A 27274-nucleotide genomic window follows, 5' to 3' on the forward strand; every position below is an offset into this window, starting at 1 on the left:
CTGCATCATTATTGCGGCACACTAATTAGAATGATGAAAAAAATAAAAGAAAAAAATATTTATTTGGATTTTTTTTATTGTTAATTTATTTTACTTATTTCAGTCTATTTCTGTTATGAATTATTTACATTCCTGCAAACAAATTTACATTTATGAAGTCTGTATACAGTTTCCACTTACCTAAAAGCTGCCACTTAAATTTGTGTTTTTTTGTTATAGCACGTAAATTTAATTTAAAAATGTTTAGTTCATTTTTGATATGTTATAAAAACAAATTATTTTGCAAATTGCAAAAAGAACAAAACATTTAGGCTTGTTTTCAATTTAGCTCTCTTCGAGTGTTGACCTTTCCGATTTATTTGTGTCGCTGCTTTCGTTCATATTTCGCGCTCTTTTTATGCTGAATCGCTCGCACCACCACCACACCAACAAACCAAGCAAAGATCGTTGCGGCTCTCTCATTGTTTATTGAACCGTCATCCGCGGACAACGACAATCGTCTTGAAGTACATAATTCAAATAAAGTGCGCTTCACGGCTTGGTGTTCTCGAAGAAAAGTGATTTTCCAGTGATTTCCCGTCGTTTCGGTAAGTGATTTTTAGTTTCCCAGCTCGAACGGCATTCCGGGAAGTGTGCATAATTTTTAAAATATAAATTATTTGACTGATATTCATACTTTTGGAACGGCACCGGTCGGTATTCAAAAATTTTATATAATGGCGTCGCTTGGAATTCGATGCCAAGGCGAAGTATTAATAAACGTGCGAACAGATGGTGCAAAATTTATTTTAGCCAAAAATAAGCATTTTTCGAAGGACTGGTGAGCTTATGTCGTATTTGGTTGGGCAAGGGAGCCAAAACAATTTATTCAAATATTTTTTCGTGAATTTTGAAAATGAAATTACGATGCCAAAATGTTAGCATCGCAAATCGGAAGAGAATCGTTCCAGGTGGTGATAAGATAAATGAAGTTCCGTTAAGTTGTTTATGTCGTTTCAACACTGTAACCATCGTAACAAAAAAAATCATACAGGGCTATTCTCTAATCATTTTTTTGGTAGTAACGTACTTCATGTCAATTCCATATTTTTTGCCAAAAAGTTGAAAAATCCGTTATAAATTGAATTATTAGCGACCAGGAAGTGAGGTTAGGTTTTGATTTTGTTTACGTTTGCTTATGGTTTGCAGAGGTTCTCAAACCCACCAGGGGAAAGTGGTGCAAGATCGCCAACAACGTTTGTAGCATCAGTAAGCATTATTTTCACATTATTAATACGAGGGAAGATGCTCTAAAATGTAAAAGGGTAATGAAACTAGAAAACACATTTTTTCAACCTAAATAACTCTTAAAATATTCGTTAGAAGTTAATTAAGTATAAACTTAGTTTTTCTTATAACTTCGTAATCACCTAATTTAAAGTTTTATATATAAAATTAGTCATTTAGTTGAAAAAATGATATCCAGCAATGCTTATAATGTGCCCAATAGTTTACCCACACTAATAACTGGCAGGGTGGCCACTCTCCCGGGAATCCGGAAAAACCCCGGGAATTTGAAATCACCGGGAAAAAGCCGGGAAAACCCCAGGAATTTGATGAAGCCGCCGGGATTTTTTTTCGAATTTATAATCCAAAAGTACCTATATGTTTATTTTATAATATAGCAGAACTGATTATAACTTTAAAGCACTTGAATTCGAGGCTGTATATTTGAAATGAAGTATGAGACTCAAAAAAACATCTACAAACCAGGACTAATAGAGGGATATTTAAATATTAAAAATGTCATATCAATCTGTAAAAAAAGCACGCCAGAGCCGCAGGAGCGTGCGCTCTGAAAATACACTGGAGCATTTCTAGACCAACATTTGAAAAGGGCGTAACAGCCAAAATTTATTCCCATTGATTCTTTGTCCACCCTATATAGCTTTATATGTAGGAAAAGGATTAGTAGGAATAAATTTTGGCTGTTACGCCCTTTTCAAATGTTGGTCTAGATTTTACTCTGAAGCGAGCATTTCCTGAGGAAATAACGATATGTATCCAACAGAATAAGCTTTCCTCTATCAGAAAAGAGAACTAGTTTTAGGGGAAACATTTGCATTCTACGCAGAATTGAATCGCAAATCAGTCCCGAAACAATGCTTTGATTAAGTAAATATTGATTTGATTGAATTTTCAGTAGTATAATTTCATCAGAATTTCTTTAATTACTTTCTTATAAGTTTTTTTTAGGGATTTTGATAACGACTTACTGTAATGCTAGATATTAAATAAAGTTTTACCGCTTTTTGCCTTTCTCGTATACTAAGTATACGTAAAGGCTATAATTTCACTCCAAAACCAAACTTTTGATAGAAGGCTCGGAGACCCATAGTGTTATATACCAATCGACTCAGCTCGACGAATTGAGGTGATGTCTGTATGTGTGAATGTATGTATGTGTGTGTGTGTGTGTGTGTGTGTGTGTATGTGTACAAATTTTGTAGACACACTTTTGTTGCATTCGACGGGGAATGCGGTTCCATTGTTTGCTATTGAAAATTGGCTTGATCGGACATTGCATTTTGGAATTATTGAAAAATCATTGTTTTTTCCCAAGGGTCCCCCCTTGGAAAAAAAATTTCAAAATCGAAAATTTTTTTTTTTTCAAGAATGGTGGCAATGCATAGTAATCAAGGACGGAAATCTTCGTTTTACTATCAGTTGCATCGATGCTCAGTAGGCAGCTTCGTCATTGATTCGTGTTTGTTTTGATCAGATGCTCGGCAATGCAGGCACGAACATCTCGCAGCATGCTGTCAAACTTCCATACCAAATTTACCGCCCGATCCTCAATAGCCGATTGATAATCGAGCGTAAAAATTAATATCTACCGGGGCTGTAATGAATTTTTTGAATTGCGCTTGATTTGCACCGATAGATGATGATTATTTTACTTTATATACTTAACAGATGCATATATTTTAGGAATCTGACTTCAAAATGTTTAATCCATGCACCGCAGCATTAAATGATATTCATTAAATTGATATTTTGATTAAATGATATTTTGATATTTCAAATTGAATATCAATGTACCAAGCTGAAGATTAATTTTGACAACGCACAATACAACGCTGACACCGAGAGTCGTCGCTTGCTGCTGTTCGTGCACATGCTGTCCTATTCATTCGCACAATCTAATTCGGGAAGGACTAGCAACTTGATTGTGTGTTGGATGTCAGCTATTTGAGTGTAGTTGAAATGACTTTTTTTGTCCCTGATAGTAATTAATGCAAAAACATGCAAAATGATAGAAAATATGCGATCTATCCCTCTAAAGTGCTTTTTTGACCTTTCCTATGTGATTTTTTCAGTACATTTTACGATGCACGAGAAAGGCATCATCGCCGCTAGGTGGATTAATCTGGGTTTTTTTAATTCCTGCTTATTTTCAAGTGTTTGTTCAAAATAGTTTTACGAGCTTTAAATAATTTTCTTAAATTTTAACAGCAATCCTTACTGCTTTTACCATAAATATTCTGATAAAATTGTGAAGATTCCATATTTTCAGGAACTTGAAGTCTATTCGAATTTTGGAATTTCTTGGGAGCTTCTGCAATTTACGCAGATTCCCAATTACCAGTTTATGGTTGCTTGTCGTTTAATACTGCAGTTTGATGCATTTTTTACACACTAAACTGTTCAACCTTCCTATCAAGCGGGCTTGGTAGTCATATGGCTACTGCTTCTGCCTCATACGCAGGAGGTCGTGGGTTCAATCCCAGGTCCGTTCCATTCTCCTACTTTGTATCTTCCTAGCAATCGCTAGAGCTGGAAATGGACTTCCATACCGTTTCCATTACTATTTCTATACCTTCAACTTGAGTATTCTAACAGTAATCTGCTAGAATAGGAAATGGACTTATAGAGCTCGTTTCCTACACCCAATTAGAAATTACATCAGTTACCTTCTCCTATCTATCACATTGGCAGCTCGTTAACCAAGACGGACCTCTGCCTCTCCAACCTAACCCAGAAATTCCAACAAATTCCGCATGAACTCGTGGCAAGTACAGAGGTATATTCTGCTTGCAGTGGGCGAGTGATTGCATCATCATTTCCTCCCCCTTCTCTACATTGACTTGCATTCTGACGTGGCAGGCGCCAGTATGACCTAACAAATGAGATCACCAGTACTTATACATTGAAGATGTGTGCTAGTCCCAAGCAAACATCTGTTGGTTCCCTGTGCAAGAACAGCTGATCTGGTCATAATGGAGTAGCAACTACGAGCAGTCAATCAAGCTCAAGCTAAACTGTTCAACCTTCCTATCTTTATTTCATAATCTTTTTGAAAGTACGCCTACGAAAGATTTACTAAAGGTACTGCAAAAATATAAGATCTACCAAGTACAGAACAGTAAAGGAGTAGAGGGCTTCGTGGCCGTGCGGTTAGCGACGTCAATCGTCTAGACGCATGTGGGTTCGATTCCCGCCTCGGTAAGGAGAAAACTTTTCGTAAATTGAAAAGTTCTCCACTGGTCCACTGGGTGTTGTGTGAATGTCCTGTCCGTTGTTTCATGCTAGATGTTAATTGTTCAGTCTATGCGACCATTGGTCGAATACGGTGATTCTGTCTTCTCTTCTTTTCTTTTCTTTTTAGAAGATAGGTTTACTGAAAATAAAGTCTTAGTTTGCCTTTTACAGCAAAAGTCTGTTAGATTGTTAGACAATTTTAGACTTTCAATGTGAGAAAATCAATAAACTCGAGGTATACAATTTTTTCGAAAAATCGTCGTCGTTTTGATGCATTGGGAATTTCGACCTGGGTCTTTGTCAGGTGAAACTTTATACTGTTTTCTGTGCTTTGCCATCAAAATGTCAAAAATGAAGTATTTTGTGTTCGAGACGAGCCAGCCCAGGGCTGAAAGTCTCGCTAAAAAAAAAGTATTTTGTGTTGTACCAGTATTGCACGAAACTGTCGATATGTGCGCTTTTCATTATTTTCTTACCACATATTTAGCTTTCAGAGTGCAATCAAAAGCTTTTCGGACAATACAGCAGTTAGAACTTGCAGTCTTTTACAGCGAGTCATGAGTCTGTTAGAATGTTAGAATTCAATGCTTATTATCAATAACTGAATTGATACATGAAAATAATGTTGTACATTTTATATACCAAGAAACTATTCTCTTTGTTCAAATAAAATACATTGTTTTACATAATCAAAACCCTCTCAGGCACTTTTAAAAATTTCCGGAAAATTTTCTAAAAGCCTACCGGGAAAACCGAGAAAAACCCGGGAATTTGTTTTGTCGACTAGAGTGGTCACCCTGAACTGGATGAGATCGATAGAAGGAAACTTAGAAATTTTGTCGGCTTGGGGTAATACTGCCAGTTGTGTTAAAAACAAAATTTTAAAGGCAATGAGTTATATCCAAATCCTAAATACATCTCCAAGTGCTAACAAAAGAACCAGAATAATTTGGATTTAAATTTAGAGTTGATTAAAAATAACGGATATAAAGTTTACCATATTATTCAAATTTATGACCAGTAACCACAAAATTGATATTTGAAACGACAATTTTGGAAGTAACATCATTCATGCATAATACCTTAAAGTGCAAAAATGATAACCGATGTTTTATTTAGCTCAAAACCTTTTTTTCAAATTGGGTGGACCTTGCTCGTCTTGCCCCAAGGGGGTGGCGAATTTCGCCCCCGTACAGTGAATAAACACTTCGAAAAAACATATTTTTAAAATCCTATTTATAAGATATTTAAACTTAAATAATCAATATTCTTGCATGCTAATATTAAAGAATAGATCCAAAATAGATGACTAGGAGACAAATCCGCAGTATGTGGTGGATTTTCAGTGTTCCACAGGAGCCAGTGCTTAGGAGAGAGATCTTGCCCCACTTTCCCCCATGCAGGTTGTAAATGCATAAATTTTAACAAATTTGATAAAAACTGAATTCACATTAGACTGGGCAAATCATAATAAATTGCTTCATATCCCTTCATTTGTTCGCAAAAGATCAACAATTTCCCATTATATTGCAAAGGGTAGACATCAGGTTTAAGCATTCATATTTTCTTTCTTGGACCGTAAAGTAGTACTGAAAGCCTTTAATTTTCTAAAAAATAATGAAAAATTGAATTTATTCAGAATCGCTGTATGCATAATTTATACAAAATTAATGGATTGATTCATAGTGATTAGTGTCTGAGTAATAATTTGCAGAACAGCATCTGGATTTTTTTTAGATAATTAATAGGGGAACTCTATTTCACTGAACATATACAGTAATATCCCGATTTTATCACCCCCTGGTGAATTTCGGGGTGAAAGAACAGGGGAAAAAAATCGGGGGTAGACAAAATCGGGGAGTGACAAAATCGTGTCAACACTGTATTCATGTCATCGCGAAACAAAAAAAAAACGGCACCAATTTTGTCGCTTCTTTTTTGGCAACTCACAGCTGAAAAAAAAAATTACAAAAATAACAAGGCTGTTACAACAGTCGCGGATTTCGCGTTTTTCGCGGATTTCCTCTTCCAGTCGCGAAAATCGTGTTAAAAATTGGGATTTCAGATATTTTTTAAATTGATTGGATGCTAATGTTTTTTTTATATCCGAATCCGAATATAATACAGTAATATCCCGATTTTATCACCCCCTGGTGAATTTTGGGGTGATGAAACAGGGAACAGGAATCATTCCACAAATGAGCGATTCCACGAACAAGTTATTTCGTACAAAACTAACAATTGGAAAATATTTTCTACAAAACTAACAATTGGAAAATATTTTCTATGTTACAGATTACAAAATGAGTAAAATAAGATGTATTCGCCCATTCAAAGACATTCAGTGTTCGAAAGAGCTGCGATATCTCACGGATGGTATCATCCAAAAACTAAAATCAATTGGATTTTCCACACCAAGGATTTTCGTATTTGTTCGTCTTGCCGTCTACATATTGATTCAAGAGCTCACCTAACCCAAAAGGAAGAACAAAGCGAAGCCGGCGACTCAATGATGCCATCTGTTCAGACCATTCGTGTTTCGCCTATAGATTTAGGTGAGGTTAAAAATGTTCACTATCCTGAAAAAAAAGTGCGCTGAAATCGTCGAAGGTGTACGAAGAAATCTTTTTAAATTAGACGCTAAAACAGAAAAAGCAAACAAGTTTGATGAAGTCATAGAAAATATGAAAATTAAATTTTTAAATTCAGCCACAAGGCAAGAAAAACTATCAATAAACATATGACAAATGCGCATAATCCAAGTATATATTTGTATAAAAATGACAAGAAATCTATCGAGAGTTTAAATGTTAGGGACAAAATTGCTACCTGTGCAGTGCACAGGTTGCACATGCGGACGCGACGCCTCTGCTTTATTTTCAGTGAGATTATCTCCGTCAAAAGAAACCCAAATTATTTCATCTACACTCTACAGAAATGATCGTCTTGACAGTGCCTGTGATGAGGTCGCCATTGTCATTAACAGACGTATCAAACATAAATTATATTCTTCATTCGAAACCAAAGTTTTTGAAACCTTGGGAGTTTCTGTTGAAACAAATTTTTGACATTACTCTTTTATTACTGCCTACTTGCCTTTCCAGTACAATGGGCAGCAAAGCAATTTGTTGAGAGCTGATCTTCGAATTCTAACTCGCAACAAATCATTTTTTTTAGAATTGGTGACTCCATGCCCAACTCCGTTCATGGTTTAATGCTCAAAGCAATTCCTAGATTGTTCTGCGGGATATTACATCCAAATGGACCAACTTGTTTCCATTTTAGTCGAAATCCTTCGACAATTGATTCAGTTTAACGGATTCAAGTCAGCTGTGTGGCCAATTGGTAACTCATGCTGACTTTGATCACCTTCCTGTGACGTTTGAAATCTAAAAAGATAAAAAATAAGATTGTTGCCAAAATCGAATGGGTCTGTTGAATTAGTGCAATCATTCAAAGAACAAACAAAACATGGCTAACTTGTTTAAACTTCTCCAAGTAAAATTGCCAAATCTAACTAACAATTTCTTTGGAAGGATTTTTGAAACATGGCTATTTCATATCTGCGCGGGATATTTTTTCTGAAATTATGATTAGACACACTCAGAATACCCAAGTGGAATTTGCGTGCCCCTAGAAATAATATCAGATTTTTTACTTCATTTCCCCCCTAATTACCTTTACGTTACCTATTGTGTTGTTTGTTGTTTATTCCAGTAACTTTCTACAAAGTACACCGTACCATAATGTCCGAAGAGGAATCTCAACTGACTAGCGAAGAGGAGGAAGAGGAGGAGCCAGCGCCTACCCCAAAGAAGGGACGCGGTCGTCCGGCGAAAAAAACCAGCGCGACCCCATCCAGCGCTGAGGTAAGTCGATTGTTTCGGAATATCCTTAAATTTACATGAAATGTTTACTTACTGGTTTCGATGTAGTTATTCCCTAGATCGGTTCAATTAAAGCTGCCAAATCTGTTAATTATAATACTTACACCGATTTGATTTACTGTGTGATTGGTTTAGTTTTAGAAAATCAATTCTTTAGACAGACATTAAAAAAAAGATTGTTTTGATAAGGGGAAATAATAATGCAAGGTACTGGTACGAAATGGGCATGTTTGAAGATCAAACACAAAATAAGTATTGGAAATTAGTTCTACAAAACGTCGTGGAACCGCGGGCACGTCGTTATTTCAAAACCAGGGGTTGGGTCTTACGACAAAGTTTTTAGGGTTCACTTCGCGCTTAAGGCGGCGGGTTCACTTCGCGCTTTGAGCAGCGAGTTCACCGGACCTGAACCCTACGAATTTCACTGTCAACAGAGTCGGAGGCCGCGTCTGCTTTAAACTATTATGCAAGTCCTGAAACAACATCTGGTGGCATCTAGTAAAATACCACAAGAGCACTTGCGGGCCTTGCACGATGCATTCCTCGATTGTCTTTAAAAAAGAGATGTTTTGTGAAAATGAATGAAATTGAAGCGAAACATTTTTGTTTTGATCAATATGTCTGTTTTTTCTTATGTAGCACTTCAATTGCCGGATCCTATATGGACCATATATCAATATTCCTAGAGATCCATGGATCAAAATGGACATACATCCAACATGTGTTCCATTCCAGGTAACCCAAGAATTCTCTGGAGTACATAGTCCTTATGGTTTAAGGACTGTTCAGTTTATAAAGTTTATGACAGTACACTTTGTATTGTCGATGCTTTTAAACCATCAATCTTTTGAGAAATCTGTGTTTTTCGTTGATTATCTGACCTTCTAGAAATGAAATCTCTAATTATCAACCAAACAATTTGCGGTGTTTATAACAATCTTGGATTTTCACCAGCTCCAACCGTTTATATACCGTTTTCGGGCTGCCACAGGCTCTACTGTTTATGGATATCTACAAATCATTGACAGTGTGTTTCTTTCCGATCTTCTTGATGATTTTGATGAAATGACGAACTACATTCTTTTTCAAACTGGCAAACAATGCTTATAAAAAATTTTGTTGGGAAACTTATGTTTACTTATATTTACTTATGAGAAGCTTACAAAAGGCGCCGTTTTGTTGAATTTTAAGTTATCACTTTTTAAAAATTACAGTTTATTGACAGTGTATTATAAATGAAAGCAAATTCCATCAAAATTGACTGTTTCATATTGTTATGTAAAAGTGTCCTCCCAATAAACTGAACAGTCTTTATAGGTACGCATAACGCACCTTTTAAAAAATGAAACATGCTTTTAGTGATCATGTGAACCAAATTGGATTTGAATTGAATGCATGTTCCATTCCAAGCCATCCAAGAGTTCCAAAAACTAACAGGCCTTAAAGTCAATACACGTATCGAAAAATCTATAAGCTCCTTTTATATATGCACACTTACCTCATTTCACCGTATTCGGTAATTTTTACTGAAATCTCAACAGCAGAACTGTTCGGTAATTTATTTTACAGATTTTTGTAACTTTTTCCATTGCTCAACTGTCAAAATCACCGAAAACCAGTTGAATTATTTGCCGAACAGTTCTGCTGTTGAGATTTCGGTAAAATTTTACCGAATTCGGCGATTTATTTTAAGTGTGTGGAACATGCTGCATATTGTAATCATTCGAACCAAATTCTATTTGGATTGAATGCATGTTCCACTTCAGACCACCCAAGATTTTCTAGAATTGGAGTACAGTTCTAAGGGTCAATACGCATAACGAAAGATCTATTTGCTCCTTTTGATCTTCTTCTTCTTATTGGCATTACATCCCTCACTTGGACATTACCGCATCACAACTTAGTGATCATGAAGCACTTCCACAGTTGTTGTGTGTGGCGAGGTTTGTAAGCCAAGTTACCATTCATATATCACGGCTAAGGGAAACCCTTCCAGACCAATTTCTTCTCTCGGAAAATTAACTTCTGGTATTCTTGGAGTCCCGCTACCAGCGTTTCTTTCTGCAGGAATTACTCTTCCAAGAGTTCTGGAGAATTCCCACTCAAAAAATTTAAAGGAATTGCACCTTTATAAATTTTGAAGGCTTCCTTTTCTTTAATTCTGAGAAAAATCTCGCCCAGGAATTCTGCTAAATTCTTTCTCCAGAAATTCTGGGAACTTATATAACAAGAATACAGGGTTATTCCTTACCCAGGAATTCTGGTGAATTCCGTCCCAGATGAATTTTTGACCTCTGACGACTAACTTCTCTAGCGGTGCCAATAGGCTATGGGCCCAGCATTCGAATCAAGACCGGTGAAGTTTGAAGATATTTTTGCCTTTCTCGTACAACAAAGTTGTACCGGAAAGGCTATCATTTCATTCCGAATACGAACTTTTTATAGAAGCATCAGAGACCCATAGTGATATATACCAATCGACTCAGCTTGACGAGCTGAGCAAATGTCTGTCTGTCCGTGTGTATGTATGTGTGTGCACAAAAGCTAAGAAAAACATTAGACAACTTTTTATATAGTAATCCTTAATCGATTTTCTCGCAACATGTTCATTCGACAGTTATTTCAAAAGTTATAAAGAAAATAGTACATCGAACCATATTAGCACCATATAAGGTTGATGTCTTGGCTAAATGCAAGAAAGGCAGTGTCACTACTCGGTGAATTAAATTGAGTTTTTACTGAAGAATCGATCAAGCTGCTGAAAAATTAAAAAGTCGTCTGTGAAGCTCAACGGTAGGGGAAGTGGTTCTGTTGTGGGCACCGTTCGGTTGTGAGCATTCCCAGGTACACACTTAATTTTTTTACCGGGATCTCAGCAAAATGTTGAACTTTTACCGAGATTCGCACAGCCGTGCCCCAGCAAACATGTTTTTTGCCGAGATTTCTGTCAAAATTGCTGAAAATCAGCAAATGTTTTGCCGAAAATCAGCTAACAAACGTCATTTTTGCTGAAATATCAGTTTTTTATTTTGCTGGCGCACGGCTGTGCGGATTTTTGCCGAGCTGCAGACATAAAAACTAAGTGTGTATGTTTTGACAGAAAGCAGTTACTGTCATTCTAACATCTGTCATTTATTTGCTATCGAAACACGATATTTTGTGCAGAATACCAGACCCCTCTACTTTGAACTATGAACAAATGATTTTTTTCTACATGAAAATCAACACGAAAGTTTTGTTTGACCTTTTTCAAAGTGTTATAAAGTGGTGTAATTGAATTGAAAAAATGAGTTCTAATGCGTATTCATACGGTGAATTTAGTCTATTTTGTGCTTCAATAACGATTGTAATCAAAATTACAGCTCAACTTTTTTTTTCATCACTTTCCTGAAACTCTGCTTAATTCGGTTGTGGGCACCTTTATTGGTTCGGTTATGGGCACTCTCTTTTTATTGACAAATCGTTCAATATCACTGAGATTATCAACAAACGAATCAACAAACTTATTTTAATGCTGTTTTTTATGCATTTTCATCTAATTATTTAGTCATAGTTTATTGGAATTTTTTTTTTGTTTTTTTTTGCGTATCTATGCATATACAATGGAGTTTTTGGAAAACACATTTTTTTTTGCCTGCGATGTAGGTATATAAATGAATGCAATATATGTTAATTGATGAAAAAATTTAAATCCCTCACGAAAATCAGCTTGGTTTTCGCCGACGAAGGACTCTTCAAGCGGTCTCAACCTTTTGAACAGAATACGGGACTTATTTTTGTACGCCGAATTAGGGAGGGTTATTCCTCGATAATTGACCCACTCCCTTTCTTAAAGAGAGGGCACATGAGGCCGTCCAACCAGCTAGCAGGCATTTCCTCGTCTTCCCATATTGTCGACATAATATGGTGCAGAACTTCATAAAGCTGCTCACTGCCATGTTTGAGAAGTTCAGCCGGGAGCTGGTCCTTCCCCGCAGCCTTATTGTTTTTCAGCTTTTTAACCTCATCTAGTGTAGGCGACTCCACAGCTTGTCCATCGTCGCTAATATTTATTCTGCTCACCGATGCACCGTCACTTCCACCTGGCAGCCACTTCGGTTTTATCTGTCGGCAAATTCCCTTGTTGGTCGTTGCACATGACGAGAGATAGCGCTGTCTTTCTCCGCACGCCATTGACAGACTCATAGAACCTCCGCATATCGTTCTGTTTCATTTTTTCCTGCGCCTCGCTAATCACTTGTTCTTCATATTCTTTCTTCTTCCTGCGGTGGGTTCATTTTTCGGCTGCTCTTGTTTCCTTGTACCGATCTCTATTTGATCGGGTACCCGACACCAACATCCGGTTTCTGGCAACGTTCTTTTCGTCTGGCATTCCTGACACACCACATCGAACCAACCCGTCCTGGGTCGCCTCTGTGCAGTGCCTATAGTGCTCACCGCTCCATGGATTGACTCCCATAGATCGTTGATGTTGTCGCTAACGTTCGTCGAGCTTCTGGCGGTACTCAGCCGATACTCCTTCCGCCGACAATCGCTGGATATTGTAACGCATCGTTCGCAGTGATCTTTCGTTCGATACAGTCGACAACCGTGATGAATTTTACTGACAACGAGGTAGTGATCAGAGTCAATGTTCGGACCTCTGAATGTCCGCACGTCGATAACATCCGAGAAATAACGCCCATCCACCAGAACATGGTCTATCTGGTTGCAAGTTTCACCATTTGGGTGTCTCCAGGTGTGATTTCGGATATTCTTTCGTGCAAAGTAGGTGCTACTGATGGCCATTCCTCTGGCAGCAGCGAAATTTACTAGCCGTAGGCCGTTGGCATTGGTAGCGGAGTGAAGGCTCTCCCTACCAATTATGGGACGGAAAAGGTCCTCTCTACCGACCTGAGCGTTTGCGTCTCCGATAACAATTTTCACGTCATGCTTTGGGCACTCTCCATAGGCTTTATCAAGACATTCATAAAACGTGTACTCCACGTCGTCGGATTTATCGTTTGTCGGTGCGTAAACGTTGATTAGGATGTAATTGAAGCATTTGCCCCGTATCCTCAACACACAGATTCGTTCGCTAATGGGTTTCCACCGCATCACTCGCTTCATCTGCGTGCCCATCACTACGAAACCAACTCCATGCTCTGCATTTCCGCTGCCGCTGTGATAGATGTTATATTTGAATGCAGTGTTGGTCGTGGGCTCCACGGCTCGGAATTCACGTTCTCCGGATATAGGCCATAGGACTTCTTGAATAGCGGCCACGTTCATTCCAACCTTCTGCAGTTCGCGAGCCAGAAGGCTCACTCGTCCAGGTTCATTTAGGGTCCTGACATTCCAGGTACCGATTTTCCAAACATAGTCCTTATTCCGTTGCCGGGACGGTTGCCAAAAATAAAGTTCTCTTTTTCTTTTATCTCCATTTTTCGTGGTATTTTGAGAGGCTTCAGTAAGCTACCTTACCGGGGTCGCATTAACTACATCACGCTGGTGAAGCTGCCACCTTAGGTATAGCTGACGCACGCGATACAACATTTCGTTGTTCAGCCGCTGGGTACCAGACAGACGCTGTTTGAGCCGAACCTCCTGGTGAACAGACGCTCGAGGCGTACCTTCTCACTCTAGCTGATGTCAGAAGGACATCAGTGCCCAGGCTGCACTACCAGCTAAGTACACAACCCTTAGCTGGCAGTCTTTTGTCATCGGACGACCTGTGGAATCGTGAGATAGGAACTTGTGGGGACCAGAGCTCTGTTGGGCGCTCCTTCCTTGATGTCAACCCACCATTTTGCAGCCCATAAATTTACTTCCTATCAAACCACAGCTGAAGACAGACGTGTTTTCATTAAACCGGTACGATTAACTTCCCTTGTGGTGCCAATAGGTCAACGATTGTCGCTCTATGCAGACGAGCTCAAAATGTATCGGAAGATCCGCTTATGCACAGATTGCGTAAAGCTGCAACGTCAACTCGACGCCGTCGCCAATTGATGTTCATCGATCAACTCGGCAAAGTGCTCTGTTATTACTATTTCTCGGAAGAAAGCCGATTATGTTCAACTATGAATTACGAGGAACGATAATCGAGCGTGTGAAGGATCTCGAGGTTATCCTGGATTCAAAACTGATGTATAAGTTTTCATCGGTTTGCACTTCGGTGGCTGTCCTGGAGTGACCCTCTCCGGTAACCAAGGTACGAAAGCCGCTGATCAACCTTGACACTGCGAGTTAGAAGAGACGTCACCAAAGCATTGTCCAAAGGTTCGTCTTGAACTCCATCGTATGAACTACAATGGGGAGGAGCTTGAGACGGTTTGCAGCGGATATTTAACCGAGTGTCCCCATTATTCGGTTTTCATTCGTCACGAGAGGTATTCCGGCGTAAATTTTATTGTTTTTTCATTGACCAAACTAATTAATTAGTTACATTGGTTTTTGTTCTCTCGATTTGAAGATTTGTATGTTTTATTTTTCATGACTATTTACCTATTTTACCCCATCCAACGTCCGTTAACAAGCCTATTAATGTAGGTATAATAAAATAATAATAAACAATTCAACGATCGGGTGTCGTATTATAATTCGAGAAACACAAAACTGTAGTTCAATGTAAAGTCAGTCAGACGACGTGGGATAAGTTGTCCTGGGAGAGGTGTTTATAATCAATGAGGATCTTTTCTTTTGTTCTTTATTTATGTAAATTTTGATAATGTATAATCAGTCCTTCCTTATGATAACATGCAATAAAAATCAAATATACTTCAGCGCGAACTTAGCAGCAGCTTCCGTGCGAATGCTGTTATTGGAAAGCTGGAATCGATGCTCACCGCATTCAAGGGTTCCCTGTGGGGCCACTCGGCAGCACCGGGAACGCCGGTCCCACAGATGGACCGCATTTCTTCTGGGGTTGGTAATCGTACTTTTAAGCCCAATGTAAATCAAGTTGTGTGACATCATCATCATCATCGCTCGCACTAAATTGCGCTTAGCCAAAGTAAATTAAATAACGACGTCTGTTAATCAGGGGAAGGGGTAGTGAAAAACAGAATCCAATGTTTGGCGAGCGTAATCGATCTCTCTGAGTGATAAAAATCTTAAATTAACGGACGTCATATTTGAGTCACAACGGGGGGAGGAGGGGAGCATGCATGATTCAATTAATAAATGCCCAGTCAACCTTATATTGCTAAAACACGAAGAAGTACAAACTCAAATATATTGTGCCCTGGGTAGTAAATAAAGGAAAGCGGTTGGAGATCGCCATGTGAGAGGGCCGACTTCAACACATATTTCCAATACTCTTTTGATATTCAATGTTAAATTTAACTTGCCCCGTATGGTGATCTTGCTCCGCTTCTCCGTATTTTATAAATCATAAGCTAATGCGTCTTTTTCGGCCTACCAATTTCCAAGACTACAAAATTGTTTGCACTGCTCTAACCAAAAACATCAGGTCGTATGTGACATACCTAAAAGTAGACAGAATTAGAACAGCTGGCTCACCTCATTAGCATCGTTACTATAAAAGAAAACAACTAATCATTTTTTTAAGTAGTTTATTAAAATTGTGCGCACTTCTCCGTCTGCATGGAAAGCGTTTCTAACCGAATTCTAAAAGTGTGAAATATCAAGAAGCTCGACAAGTCAAATCATCAATAAACGATCTAATTTTACCTTTTGTTTGATTTCCCTGTCTTTCGAACTTACCACATGATTTGCCAAAAGCCAAAACATGATGAAGTACCACCACTACCAGGCCCAGCCACTGTTGTAGTAGCTGGTGTTGCTGCCACCCCCGCTTCAACCAATGCCGAGCAGAGCAGCGACGCCATCCCTTCTTTGGTCGAGCGTTTTTCTACTCCACCGTGTGATATTGCAGTAGTGAGTATGGCTACAAAACTGCCGCCAGATCACCTGAAAAGATCGATTGGTATGAAACTTGTTCTTTTTCAAAAAAATAGAATCTTTTATAGATTGTTTAGATTGTTATTAAATTTTGACTATTAGATATCCGTTTATCATGGACCGCTACATTAACAAGTTTCATATTAATTGAAAAGGGTTGGTCGAATGTTGTGCTGCTTTCGCATGGAATTCCACCGTTGGAATGTGCGGTGCTTTGGCCTGTGTGATGTTTTCATGTCTCTCCATTCGGTCGGCACACTCGACTCACTCATACACGTTCCACAAGCGACCAGTTCTGGTTGTGTAGTGTAGATAGCAACATAACATAATACCTTATGCTTAATGCTCGTTTGCTTCGAACATATCAGTCCGCTTGTCGAGTGGAGAGGCGTTCATTCCGTAGTGGATGTAACGGCACGTGTGTGGAACAGCTTCTAGCTAACTCATACAGCAGGCCTTTCAAAGTCTTTTGCGTTTCACACAATCATAGTTCCAATGAAGCTCCACCTTCCATGCAATTCATTTCATTGATTAGATGTGTGACCAACTCCATCAACAATCCAGTGGGGTCTACTGGCCCCTTTGACTTCATTCATCGGAATTTGTTCAGTCTGTGACAGCAACGCATCATAGTGTCATGCCATGTCAACTATTCGTAGTGTAACACAATAAACTAACAAAACTAAAGGAAACCCTCTCGAATAAATTATATACATACAAGTAGTGTAATCCCATCCAGTCAGCTTGTGTTGTGTGTGATGTGAAATCGCCATCTTTTTGTGTTCCACGGAAAGACGAAAACACAATCATCGCGACATAATCAATCCGAGCGTGGGTGAGCCATCTGTTCTAACTTTGTAGTTTTACGTATGTCCACTTTGACCGAGAGGTGCTCTAGAACGGTGTTCTGATTTTGTTTCCTTTGGAACAGGCCGCAGAGGAGGACACCGTCACTCTGCATCGATCGGTGGCAAGCGATACAACGTGGAACGCTCCAGAAGAGGCACACTCCCCCGAGCAGTGGTACTCTCCAGCCGTAAATCGTACGATAACGTTCATAAAAGAAGAGCCACCACAGTTCCCGCAGGAATCACTGCAAACTAACGAGATATCCGCGGCCCCACCCTCAACCGAAGCACCAGTCAATATCGAATTCAAGGTATCCGATGCATCGCTATTCTTAACACCCCAGCAGCAGTCGCCTATCGCAGATACATCGCCCACTCAATCGTCGACATCGTCGTCGACGGATTTTGCGCTGGGTGACCTACCCAAACAGCAGCTAGAAAATCAGTTCGTAACGAACATCGAAATCGACACCGACGGCGACGATCAGTTCCAGCCAGCGCAAAACTTCCAGTTTGCGGCGTCCGATTTCGACTTTCTGCTGTCGAAGGGCGGCGTAGGAGATGATCAGGCGGTGGATGGACCGCGCGATTCTTTGCTGTTAAAATTCGATCCACTGCTGAAGGCCGCGCCCCTGATCAGCAGCCAGCGGCTCAGTGTGACTCGGGAGGAAACACCGGAAGAGGTTGGCGCCGGAGAGTTGGAGCAGTTGCCGGACTTTGCTGAAGGTAGTGAAGATGGTTGGTGTTGGTTGATATTGGGATTTGCAAACAGAATTCTGTGAAATATCTATTTTTTCAAGCAACATTTTAAATAATCAAAAAAGGGGTTTGGTTGCTGTTCACACTTTAAATGAGGCAGCAAAAATGTTTTAGTAATTATTTTACAGAACTTCTATAAATTTTACTATATGAAAGAAGAAAAAATCATAGAAAATTGGTAAAGTGATTTTCGAATATTTCTGTTGAAATATCGGCAAAATTCACATTAAGTATGAATCCTGACAAGACTAATTCTTAGGTAGAGACAATAGCTTGAGCTGTTCTGAACAAATCTATTTACTACTGTAGATGTACCATTTACAAAAAAATCTTGCCTAAGAAGTAGGATTTATAATTTAAAAAATCGGTTCGAATACAATCTAATGAAAGTATTGGCTTGGCTCTACTAGGATATGCAACATGCGAATTTAGTATCAATGTGCCAAGCTGGAGTTTGGAATAGATGCTGGGTGATAAAGAAAATCAATACTTGCTGCTAATCATGCATATTCTCACTTGGCATAAGTCTTGTGCCAAGTAAAGACATTTCCACTAAAAAGCTCTAAATAATGTTCTTATGCATATGCTGTTTTGATCATTCATAGGGCTAGTAGCGAGTAAATTTAATTATTTATTTATTTATTTATTGTTCATATTTACTTGCTAAGTAAGGTACAACCTTTTTAATTTTAGCAATCGGAATTCGCTGATAGTTAGAAATTTATAATTTCAATTTACAAAAATAGTAGAGTACGAGAAAGACAAAAAAATTTCTTAACTAAATTAGTGACGTGATGATCTTTTCTAATTAACTAAAAGAATGTTTCGCTCAAGTTTTTGCTTTTTCTAGTAAAAGTCACTACAGTATCGACCCAATTCTACCGCAACAAAAAAAAAACAAAATTATTTTTGTAAATAATACCGCAAACAACAATGATTTCAATGAAATTACTTTCACCGCCTGTAGTTTATTATGAATCATTTCTTAGTATCAGTCAAGAATTTTTTAAGCTCTTTCGACAAGAAATTATGGGTTCCGTTCACGTATTTTGCCTCCCCAAGACATAAACTGCCGTGAATCGCATATTTGTCCCATATGAATAGGAAACCCAGCAAAGATGGGACAGATATGCGATTCACGGCAGTAAACTGATCCATATTTGTGAAACAAATTTAAAAACTATATAAATATTTTATCCGATTTTGTCACATTTCCTTTTTTATCACCCCAGAATTCACCAGGAGGTTTATAAAATCGGGATAGAACTGAATTGTGAGAATAAATTAAATATCTGTTAAAAAAATTAAACTTTACCAATGGATCTGCAGCAATCCTTATAATTATAAGTTACCCTTTCCCGCCCATGATATTTTCTGCGCAGCGTTATTGTCGGTTTTATCTTCATACACTTCAAAATCATGCAGGAATCCACTTTTACCTGCCCTCGGGCTCGGGTTCGATCTTCAGAAAATTTGCTCTTACTGCATAAATGAAAGGGCGAATCTTGAAATGCTTATCGTATCCCCGGCTCTCCGCGAAGTTTCATTGACAAACTATCATTGAAAAGAAGAAATCGCTTGATTTCTTTGAAACGATTGCGACACATACAGGGGTTAGACAAAAAGGTAGAATGATCCGATTTCGATGAAACCGGGACCTTCCGACGCGGAAACTCTTCTAGTATACTGGCCCCATGCAAAACCTCAGATTGGCACTTGGCCACCGGAGATGTTCCGGGTTTTCCAAGGATATGTTAAAAATGATTTTTTTTCTTCTGCTTGTCGTTTTATCTGACGTTTACTGCCATCATGTTTTATACTCTCCCTGGAAACTAGAACTAATAAGCTGACCAATGCTGGCTGCAGATCGAAAATTCGTGTTGTATACGCAAAGATATGGCCATTTTCGTAAAATCGGTACGGGATTGGCCATACACCCTGAACAAATGTCACTTTCGCAGAACACCCGGAACCTGTTACAAATTGGCCAGAGAGTCTTACAGTCACCATAATGTATCTATAATAAAGATCCTATATTCATCGTCTTGGGAAAACATGAATTTTGACACCCATATATGCATAGTTCCAGACGGTGCCAAAACCGGCCCCTCCTGGAAGGCCCTTAGAACCTGCTATAAGGGTGGCAGTGGACACTATCATTCAGGAAATGTTTCTGTAAACATTGTCTCGCAAAGCCATGAAGTTAGATACTCATATTTGCATTATTCCGATCTGTTATCATTTCATCATGTACCCGGGACCGTTTTTACGGAAATAGCCATATCTCTGCTTAGTTTTGATGGATTCTCGATCTACAGCCACCATTGGCCGGCATATTAGTTCTAGTTTTTGGAGAAAGCTTAAGGTGGTTATACAACAAAGCCACAAATCGGCCATCTTGGAAACCACGTGCTTTTTCTAGTGGTTTTTCAAGAGCACGAATTGAAAGAACCACAACGCCCATGGCGATGAAACATCCGTAGATCGTTTGCTAACTAATGCTAAACAATCGACTTTAATTTCAGCATTGTACAAAAATTATTACGCTAGATTTGAACTTTTGATAATAGGAGTAGAAAACCGTGTGGTGAATTCGAAATTCACCACATGGCTTGATTGTATAATCACCTTAAAACATGATGAAAGAGTGCGAGTTGGCTCTTGTTTCGGACGGCGGGACGATCGCGCGATTTGCCGACATTTTGTGTTTTGCATTGCGCGGCCGGTAATAAAGTTAACCAGTTCAGTGCGTGTTGGCTCTTGTTTCGGACGGCAGAACAATCGCGCGATTTGCCGAAATTTTGTGTTTTGCATTGCGCGGCCGGTAATAAAGTTAATTAGTGCAGTGTGTGTTGGCTCTTGTTTCGGACGGCGGAACGATCGCGCGGTTTGCCGAAATTTTGTGTTTTGCATTGCGCGGCCGGTAATAAAGTTAATTAGTGCAGTGCGTGTTGGCTCTTGTTTCGGGCGGCGGAACGATCGCGCGATTTGCCGAAATTTTGAGTTTTGCATTGCGCGGCCGGTAATAAAGTTAATTAGTGCAGTGCGAGTTGGCTCTTGTTTCGGACGGCGGAACGATCGCGCGGTTTGCCGAAATTTTGTGTTTTGCATTGCGCGGCCGGTAATAAAGTTAATTAGTTCAGTGCGAGTTGGCTCTTGTTTCGGACGGCAGAACGATCACGCGATTTGCCGAAATTTTGAGTTTTGCATTGCGCGGTCGGTAATAAAGTTAATTAGTGCAGTGCGAGTTGCCTCTTGTTTCGGACGGCGGAACGATCGCGCGATTTGCCGAAGTTTTGTGTTTTGTTTTGTTTTTCCTTAGGACGGTTCGTAAGTAAATTGATGAATATATTTTATTATTTTTACAGCATATACTGTTATTGACAAACGCTCTATATTGTCGAATAGAGCTCCCTATTATTCACCTTTCCCACTAACACAAATTTTCCTTCCCGAGACATCTATGAAGGTAGTATGGGTTCCCTGCATCTTCGCTAGTAGATGTTGAACTAACATTCCTTCCCTTCCTTCCGTGATTGTAAGGACGTGGCCAGGTATACAACTGCTACTGTATAAGAAAAGGTACTAATCCCAAGTACCAATTTGCGACAATATACAGTAGATAGCTCAATTGAGCATTGTATAGCCACCCACGATTTGTACAATCACATATGCTATGCTATGCTAAAGCTTAAAACATGATGAAAGTAAACGTCACATAAAATGCCAAGCAGTGGAAAAAATGCATTTTGAACATACCTTCGGAAAACCCGAAACATCTACGGTGGCCAAGGACCAATCTTAAGTTTTGCAAGGGGGTAGTATACTAGAAAAGCATCCGGTTCTGATGGTCCTTATTTTATCAAAATCGGATTATTGTACGCAAAGTTATGATGATTTGAATTTCGACATAATTTTACCTATCTCAACCTTTTTGTCTAACCCCTGTAACATCGGCGATAGGAGCGATCAAGTGTCAGCAGCCTAAAATTTTTTTAAATTTTTATACCTTTCTTTTTGATAGGCACTCTGTCTAACTTAACCGCTACTGGGCCACCAATACGCTACCGCTAGGGCGCGCATCCGGCGACTGACAAGGGTTTGGTGGAAGTACTGGGAACCGAACCCATGACCATCCGCTACGCTACTTGATCCCCATAGCAGCCCAATACATTCGAAAAGATGAAATTTTTACAATTCCTATCATGAGCAGCATTCCAAAGCACTGTTTAATTTCTCCTGAAGGAAAAGGGTTGCAGGATAATTGCTTTCACAGCTCAAACAAAGGATCTTTAGACGTATGATCTCTTTTTGTGAAAGTTTTCCTGATTGGCGCTTGTCTTTTATTTTTTCTTTCGATCTTTGGTCCGAGTTCTTTTGGTGAGAGTTCCGAGTTCCGAGCTAAAAGCAAGGTCGCCTCGAAATGTACAGTCTCTGCTTCATCCCCGTTGGACATGTAATCGAACATTTCAACATTATCCGGTAATGGGAGTATGAGGGGATTTAGTTGCTGATCTACTTCATTTCTTAAAAACGTGTAATCTCGTACTTACTTGATGGGCTACTACAGCTCTTCGATGAACCTACGCCGAATGGAGTATCCTTCTCCACTGGACTCGATCCTGGGCAAATCGTTTCCAGTCACCCTGAACATTTAGCGCCCTCAGCCCGAGCAAAGCTTGAGAGCAAATCGATAACTTTTTTTGATGTTGTGAAATCGCCGATTATGATTAGTTAATGATTACTTAATTTGAAAGCTTTTTGGTCATTTTAACGGTTAAAATATCAAAATGTATAGCAGAAAAATCTTACTGTGACATCAAATCGAAAACTATTCCTGCTATCGATGAGAGCAAATCGAATAATTTTGATATTGGTTCCGATAACAAAATAGGTACTCATTTTGATGTCAGATCATACAATCTAGAAATCTACAGCAAAATGAGATCAAAATGTGTTATCAATCATGATGATTCATATTTGAAAACAAATTATGATTTCAATTTGACGTCAAAATCAAAATATGTTTTCTATATGCTCTCATTATGTTTTCAGACTTTGCTATCTTCAACTGCAATAAATAACAGCCTAGCCGCGCGTCTTATTGCTCCCGAGCAGTTGATGCTGCTCGTGATAAATACGTCTGTGCCACACACAATTTTTGCACAGAACTTGTCTTTCGAAAATCCCGGAAGCTATTCAGGAAATTCTGCTATAAAATTTGATAAATTATAAAAATCCACCCAAAACATGTTTTTAATCCTTTCTAATGTCGTCCGAATTTTTATCGATAAATCATCCGTAATGTCCTCGGAGGCTTCCATATCTCTTCGAAACATTTCTCGCAAACTAGTTGAGAAATTCTTCAGAAATCTCTCGGGAAAAACTTTGGAATTTTGTAAAGAAAATCTGCAAATAGTTTTAGGGAATTCTTGGAATATTCCTTGAAAAATTCTTCAGAATTTTCTCGGCAAACTCCTCATGACTCAACGACTAATTCTGTGTGAATGGAACACAACATTGTGTTTATCAGCGTGTAGATCTTTCAATGTTCTAATCCAGTTTCCGCGAGCGGTAATGGCCGCCAGCTTGCCTGCGGGTTAGTCTTTGATTTGACGGTTGTGGAGGTCAACTGCATCTACGGTTCCGAGCATTTTGATCAATGTGGTATTCAGGAAGGCTTAAATTCACTTCATCAGCACCTTCTTTTATGCCACATTGGTCAGAAACTGGAAAACTGGATTAGAGCCTTGAAAGGTTTACAGGCTTAGAATGATTAACATAATGTTGTGTTCCATTCACACAACAATACATTGAACATACTAGAACAAGACATTGATGAGTTACACAGCTTAAACACATCCTTCACGTCATCTACCGGTAAAGATGCGGATCATGCTGTATTTGACAAATTTGCCCTTCGTTAACACGCAAATGCGGTCGCTTATCGGCATCCACCGGATAACCATTCGATCTGTTCAGCGTTGCACGTATCAGCCGTTTCAATTTAACCAGCTAACCATATTTTAGCATCATATTATTGAAAAGATGTATCAAATACAGTGGGCCGTTTGGCATAACGACCATTCGGCGTAATGCCCACAATAAAATAACTGCAACTGTCGGTCGTTAGGGGCCGTACACATATTACGTAAGCACTTATGGGGGGATGGTGGGTCCAGGGTTGTTAATCGTTGATTTATCGTTATCGCCGATAAAGTTGATTATGATCAACGTTATCGTTTGCTACGATAACGATGAATCAACTGAATTATTATCGGAGTTCGATAATTTAACGTAAGTTAACTCGATAATTTTGCGATAATGGGGTTACTAGATTACGCAAACAAAGTTGGTGTAAAATTTTGACAGAAGCCGAGAATGGAACAAATTGTTTGCAGCTGGTTGACCAGAGTTAATTGAAGCGGGCACTCTAGAATTATTGCTTAATGCCTGCTACTCTATGAAGCGAAGGGAAAGGAGGTGTTCTGTTGGTGGTTAAGTGATTTTTTTTTTCACTATGCAACAGAAATTTGCACTACCCAGGCGGATCTACTGAGAGCACATAATGACTTTCCTTTGTCCAGAATATTCAGCTGGAATCGGAATCCCTCGGCAATATAATATATCTAAGTACTAGAAATTTATTTGATGCACCGATCTGTAGTGCTGCATTCCAGGCATAGAGCACCAGTACCGAGTAAATATACTCTCAATATATTTGTGGGTTATCCTTGTCACCTATTCAATATGATTCGGTAAGGCTAAGGAGATTGGTCTACTCTGTGAGTCATAAAATAATCATATTACTGGATGCTCCGGATCTTCAAATAGAAGTTTTGTTAATAATGCTACATTAAACATTAAGTATAGACAGTCACCCTTACTCTTGTTTACGTTCGAATGCGCTTTCGAACGAAAACTGATGCGCATTCCACGTGGACAGTTTAGGAGGGAGGAGGTGTATGGCAAATGTCCACGATCCATAATTTTTTTGTAAAATTTATATGAGCGGATGTCCACGCTGGGAGAGGCGGGTGTCTAAAACTGACCAAAACCTGTCCACGTGGTATATGTACAGCTCCTAAGGCGATACAATATTTAAAATAGATATTGCAAACACAACTAGTGAATATTTGTACTTTTAACTGTAGTACCTGTTACAGTTAACTCGATAATTATCGATAAATCAACGAATACTCGATAACGATAACGTTGATTCAACGCTCACTTTATCGTCAACGAAGCATCATCGTACAACCGGTATCGTTATCGAAGTTGGCGTTAAATTAACGACGATAATTTATCGATTAACAACCCTGGGTGGGTCGGTAAATATCTTACGTTCCATATGCGTGCGTGTGTACAAACTAACCCCCACTGTCTGGCAGTGATGTTATGGAAGAAAGCTGTCTGTTAAAACAGTCAGATTTAATCCGGGAGTTAGAAAGCGTTAGCTCTACTGCAGCTCCAGTGACCCATTTCAGAGTGTCTGGTATTTCATGTCCACTCCGAGGTCACTATCACTAATAGTAAGCCCCGCCTGTTTATGCTACCGTTTATCAAATGGATAAAGGTAACATAATCAAACTTCCGGATTCAAAATATATGTAATATATTTTGAATTCAGCGCGCATTTAGTTTTATTCATTATACATTTAATAGTAAACAAATTGGAAAGAGCTCACCGTGATCCTGCATCTCATAAGACTTCATTCTCGTGAATGCTATTTCCTTCAACGTCTTCTTCCGAAACCCTTGCACATCCTCCTCGCAAAAGCTTCATCCGCAAAATAGCTTCGGCCCCAGCGCCGTGCTTGATATATCAAACGATTCACTACTGCTTCCATCCTTTCAACACTCCATAGTACAAGTTGCTTCACAATCAAAATAATTCCCAATTATTTTAGTTTGATTGAATTGAAAAATTTTGGGGAAAATCAGCAGTGAAAGAAAGAACGTCAACTTTTGGCAATGGTCACTGTGATCCTAACTCGAATTCCGGATTTGCTCGGTAAATATCTTACGTTCCATATAAATAAAAAATCATTTGTATGGAAAAAATCTTACATGGGGGGAAGGGGGGGTAAAAAAACCCAGACAAATTGCTTACGTAATAAGTGTACGACCCCTTATCAAATTCAATAGAGGTCAACTAGACTTTGCCCCCTGTCGAATTAAACTTGTTGCGAGAAAATCGGCTGAAGATTACTACCGTGCACGCACCCAACTTTGCGCAGCTCCTAACTTTGCGCATTTTGCAGTTATTTTTGTAATAGAATGCGTTTAAATTGAATTTCACAATATAATTATAACTTGTCAGCACAAAATACATGTTATCATAACAGTGCATGCATTTTTTCGCTGTTAAATGACACATTTTTCATTTAAATAGTCGAAACTTGTACTGAAAACAGTGAAAATGACCAAAATGGTGAATTCTTAGCACAAATCTCGCGTGATTTTTGAAAACGTCGTAAGTAAAAATGAGAGACTCTCTTTCATCACGCTCTCTTTTGATAATATCTAGGCTAGTTTAAAATTTGTTGCCACATTTTCACTTCAGCATACTAGACAAAGCTATTTTCTTCAGATCGGTACTGGAAAATCCAATGTAAATGTTAGTATGGCTTTGTAATAATCAAAGAGAAAGTAAACAAAGAGAGCAACTCTTTTGGACTTATAACGTTTTCAAAAATCACGCGAGAAATGCCAAGTGACGGTTTACCAGAAAAACTTTATTTTTTGTAAATTTTCACATTCGCTGACAACCGATTACACATGGATCCAATAATTATAATATTGTTGAAGCCATCTCTTAAGAATTTGGTTTGTTATTTACATTTTTCTTTAAAATATATGATGCCCAATGTTAGGAACAATTTTTCAATACAGTGTACCTAATTTTGCGCACAACTCGTATATCTTCGATATTTTCAACATTTATGATATACCTCGACGGAAAAGAGTTAACTAAAAAAAGAAATTTTTATTAGCTGTGGCCAATGTACATGAATGGGGCTGTACATACACCAACAGACGTGAAAACATACTAAGTATGTCGAATCATAAGAAAATAATGCTGGGCATCCTCATATTCTCTAATATGCTCAAATATGCCTACAAATGGAATGAACATGAATTGTAATAGTAGTATTAGCTGAAAAAATAAAATTTGGATGGAAAATTGTATGATAGACGCTTGCTTCGTGTTAGAAATTTTCCATGTTATGTGCGCAAAGTTAGGCATATCATAAAGGGTCTGCTTTGAAGTTCAATTTACTATTTATTTCAAATTTTTGTACCAAATTTAGTTCTCAAACAATAATATGATAATAATACTACAGCATGGAA

General features: G+C 38.7%; 1 protein-coding gene across 4 annotated transcripts in view; it reads left to right on the plus strand.

Annotated features, from left to right (window-relative positions):
- Positions 1-393: 393 nt before the first annotated feature.
- Positions 394-27274, plus strand: part of LOC134202500 (transforming acidic coiled-coil-containing protein 2) — a 33416-nt gene continuing 6535 nt past the window's right edge. The window contains exons 1-5 of one of the 4 annotated variants that reach the window (XM_062677516.1): positions 394-587; positions 8239-8390; positions 15174-15314; positions 16134-16289; positions 17245-17887. In XM_062677516.1, coding sequence (XP_062533500.1) covers positions 8268-8390; positions 15174-15314; positions 16134-16289; positions 17245-17887 — 1063 coding nt within the window. In that variant the 5' untranslated portion in view covers positions 394-587; positions 8239-8267. Of the gene's footprint in view, positions 588-8238; positions 8391-15156; positions 15315-16133; positions 16290-17244; positions 17900-27274 lie in introns of those variants that run through there. The other 3 variants (XM_062677505.1, XM_062677511.1, XM_062677498.1) reach the window with 3 other exon arrangements.

This window comes from Armigeres subalbatus, chromosome 1 (genome assembly GCF_024139115.2).
Source record: "Armigeres subalbatus isolate Guangzhou_Male chromosome 1, GZ_Asu_2, whole genome shotgun sequence".
Classification (NCBI taxonomy): domain Eukaryota; kingdom Metazoa; phylum Arthropoda; class Insecta; order Diptera; family Culicidae; genus Armigeres; species Armigeres subalbatus.